The sequence below is a fragment of the Pygoscelis adeliae genome, unplaced genomic scaffold, assembly GCF_000699105.1.
Source record: "Pygoscelis adeliae isolate BGI_AS28 unplaced genomic scaffold, ASM69910v1 Scaffold300, whole genome shotgun sequence".
In the NCBI taxonomy this organism is placed as follows: Eukaryota; Metazoa; Chordata; class Aves; order Sphenisciformes; family Spheniscidae; genus Pygoscelis; species Pygoscelis adeliae.
Window position 1 is genome coordinate 2,440,410 of NW_008824004.1, and position 4,211 is coordinate 2,444,620.

General features: G+C 43.6%; 1 protein-coding gene across 1 annotated transcript in view; it reads right to left on the bottom strand.

Moving 5' to 3' along the window:
* Positions 1 to 4,211, bottom strand: part of SOD2 (superoxide dismutase 2, mitochondrial) — an 11,550-nt gene that overhangs the window by 6,277 nt on the left and 1,062 nt on the right. Inside the window, exon 2 of the mRNA XM_009325619.1 lies at positions 3,044 to 3,246. Coding sequence (XP_009323894.1) covers positions 3,044 to 3,246 — 203 coding nt within the window. The remainder of the gene's footprint in view (positions 1 to 3,043; positions 3,247 to 4,211) is intronic.

Sequence of the window (4,211 nt, forward strand, 5' to 3'; positions counted from 1 at the left end):
AAGAAAAAAGTAACTTGCCCTTGAGTTACAGCAAAAGTATCTTGGAATTTATTTGCATACAGAGTCCCTGGCCTTTGCTCCAGCTTACCACGCTCCTCAACACAGCCATGGAGGACAATTCAGTAAACCAAGACAGGCAGCTTAGAGGTGCTCCAGAGACTAGTCAGCCCAGTTTCTCAGTCTATCAGGAGTCATTTGTTTCCTTGTAAGAGCAGTAAGTAAAGCACCACAGGTCACATGACTCAGAAAAGAGCAGGGAAAATTCTGGTAGGCACAAGTTTTCACTGAAAATAAGTTTCCAGTTTATATCCTTCTATTAGCTGATCCTGCACATTTTGATGAACCAGTAATTAGAACCAGCTTACGCTGAAACAAATAAAGTCCTGTGCTGCACCCTATCACAGAAGGGCATACTCATTTTCAAATGAGCTGACAACATAAGCCAACAGGACTCAACCCAGGACAGCTTTTATTTGAGTTTTCTAAGCAGCTATAGATATGTGAAGACGTTAAAGATGATCTGAAGAGAATACTTTACTTTCTATTGCTGAACAAAAGCCCTTGACAAGGTTCTGTTATCCAGAAGAGATATTAGATAGTGATTAGACGTGCTGTGTAACCCAACACTGAAAGACAGCGCAGAAAGATTTTTGATCATTCTCAGTTTTTAAGCATGGAAAAAGAATGACAATACTGAGAGAATGAGGTGGCAGTTCAGAATTTGTCCTTTCCTAAATCCTGGTCTTAGAAGTCTTTCTAATGAGGGTCAAAATACTACACACAGTATACTGGGATACCAATGGGGGGGGGAGGGGGGGGAAGCCACACCAAAACACACACGCACAAATATCGCAAGCAAGTATTTGTCTGTTTTGATGTGCATGACCACCACCAGTACATTATCCATTTGCAAAATAATGCCTGCAAAATCCTTAGGGGAAGATTAACCTCTACCTCTAGATACACCATTTCCAACAGCAAGTGATGAAAGCCTATCAAAGCATAGTATTCTTAAAAAAACACCTCAGAAGGATCCACAACACTGCAGATGTTTCTGCTAACCACAAATTCTGCCTCCACTCGTGGCTGGAGCCTTGGTCATTAAACAGCGTAACATCAGCAGCAGATCTATTGATTCCTTATAGTTCAGGTTGCCTCCTCAATTCTGTTTGCACTAATTAAATTTCCAAAATACAACTTTCTTGGATCCACCACTGGCAGGACAAAGCAGCAGCCAATCCTGATTGCCTGATTCATAACTGAATCTTAATTCTTCTCATTAGTTCATTAATTTAGACTGCACAAATTATTTTTAGGTTTATTTAGACACTTGAAAAATATCTAAACTTTCACAGGTAACCAACTTTCTCTGTTCAAGCACACTAGTGTTTATCAAGGGCTACAGAGTTCAAGTTTACTTAGATATTGACAATTCTCACTTTCATCCAAGCCCAAGCAGTTAAATTGCACTGTGAACCCACCTGGCAACCAGACAGAAATAAGCCTATGAAGTAATCACTTCTTAAAGGTAAACTGATACTCTTTAGAAAGATCATAGAATCATAGAATCATTAAGGTTGGAAGAGACCTCCAAGATCATCAAGTCCAACTGTCGACCCAACAACACCATGCCCACTAAACCATGTCCCTAAGCGCCTCATCTACACGTCTTTTAAATACCTCCAGGGATGGTGACTCAACCACTTCCCTGGGCAGCCTGTTCCAATGTTTAACCACTCTTTCAGTAAAGACATTTTTCCTCACGTCCAATCTAAACCTCCCCTGGCGCAACTTGAGGCCATTTCCTCTCATCCTATCGCTTGTTACTTGGGAGAAGAGACCAACACCCACCTCGCTACAGCCTCCTTTCAGGTAGTTGTAGAGCACGATGAGGTCTCCCCTCAGCCTCCTTTTCTCCAGGCTAAACAACCCCAGCTCCCTCAGCCACTCCTCAGACTTGTGCTCCAGACCCCTCAACAGCCTCGCTGCCCTTCTCTGGACACGCTCCAGCACCTCGACGTCCTTCTTGTAGTGAGGGGCCCGAAACTGAACACAGTATTCAAGGTGCGGCCTCCCCAGTGCCGAGTACAGGGGCACGATCACTTCCCTGCTCCTGCTGGCCACGCTATTTCTGATACAGGCCAGGATGCCATTGGCCTTCTAGGCCACCTGGGCACACTGCCGGCTCATGTTCAGCCGGCTCATCACAACAGGAAAAAACTCAGAAAATATTACACCTTCTTAAAAAGATATACACATTATTTCACACATTTTCATCAGCCCAACTCAAAGACTGAAAGATTTGAAAAAAAAGCATTTCATGTGTTTCAGCATTGCCTGGCTAGAACAACCGTAAAGTTTTCACAGAAGTCAGCGTATCTCAAGATTCAATTTGAGATCTTAAAAAATGCCATGATGACTTGCACTATTTTTTAGTGCTGTATGCTAGCATGCGAGTTATGTGACTCCTTTATCTGATCCACTGGCATAACTGACACCCGAACTCAGATCTCTTCACTGGCTGTCGTATACATTAACTGCACATTTGTCTTACCTCCATTTGTAGGCAACTAAGATTATTTCACAAAAGTCAGCAGAGCATCTGATGTGAAAACAATCAAGGTGCACAAATTTTACTTTATATAAGTTTGTTACTAACCTTTCGTTACAAAGTATTTGTTTAATAAAATGACTGCAATTTCCTATTGACTCAGTCTTTGGTTCAAGGTACTAATGTAAATATGGACTAAATCCACAACAATCAATGAATTTTCTTCTAGTTTTACAGTACTAGAGAGAACAGAATTCATGCTTTTTAGTTACACTTAGTTTCCAATTATCAGCACCACTGAAGCTTACGATGAAAGCTTGTTCCTAATAGCATTTCACTTTATTAAAAAAAACCCCAAAACTTGAATTAGATAATCCAAAACTTTTAAAAGAAACTATTTCCCCTAGAAAGAAGGGCTACCCGTTTTTTTTCCTCCTGTATCATCTATGTCAACTAGCTTCTGTCTCATCTGTTGACTGTGGATATACAAACCTTTTGCCAGTGCCTCTTTGTATTTCTCCTCCACAACATTCAGGTTGTTCACGTAGGTGGCATGATGTTTGCTGTGGTGCAGCTGCATGATCTCTGCATTAATATGAGGTTCCAGAGCACCATAGTCATACGGCAAGTCAGGAAGAGTGTGCTTTTGCCTAGAGACCAAGGATCCCAACGGTGCTATCAACTTGGCACCGCTTCTAAAAGAGAAAACGCAGAAAGAAATAGTCTTATTCAGTACTTAGGCTTTACCACTGAAACCATGACTGTTACGATCAGCTGCTCTAAGTACATAGTGTGGTATCTTAGATAAAGAAGTCAAATTTCCATCTTTCCAGAGCTCAAAGCAAGCACACTTTGTAGCTTAATTGCAGCGATGAATTCACATAAAGATCACAGATCTAGGGCTTCGCACTGTGAAGCTGCCACTTCTCAAATAAAGCCCCCCAAGCCACTGCAGAGCCACATGCCCTCTCACACATGCAGGCAAGGCAAAGGTGGGGAGAGGAAGGGAAAGCCAGCAGTAACACGCTGACATTCAAAGCTTCACCTAATCTTTATTGATTAAAAACAGAAGCCAAGATGTCCCTGGTAAATCTCTCTCCCTCACTATGCAAAATGTCCCTGCATTGAAAAATAAAAAGGCTGAAAAACCCACAGTCGCTGGGTTCCCAGGACTGAACATCTTTAGCATTAACGTCTCCTGCGCCAACACACATGCTTCACTGTCCCTATGGCAGGTACTGGAAAAACCACACGCTGCGCGAGGACAGGGCAGCCTCAATATCCAGCACAGAAAACCACGTACGCTCTGGTTACCCTTCCCCATTTTAACACCTTGCGCTTGTCACAAAACACGACAACGACCGTGATAAAAGGAGAACCGCTAGGCTGGGAGAAACATCAACTTCTAAGGCCCTTTTATGTTTAGCTGGTAACCTTGGCATACAGCAAGGTCAAACCAACAGCAAAACCCTCGGAGCCCTGAAGAAAGACCAAACGCGGCGACCCTGCCTAGCAAAGACGAGAGGATCTGGCAGCACCATGTCAACCAACGAGAGCCCCTCGGCGGAGTGCGAGGGCAGAACCTGGGAGGGTTAAAGCACAACCGCCAGCAGCCCCCCGGCCGCGCCGCTGCCCGGGCCGGCGCCGAGCCCTACGCAGC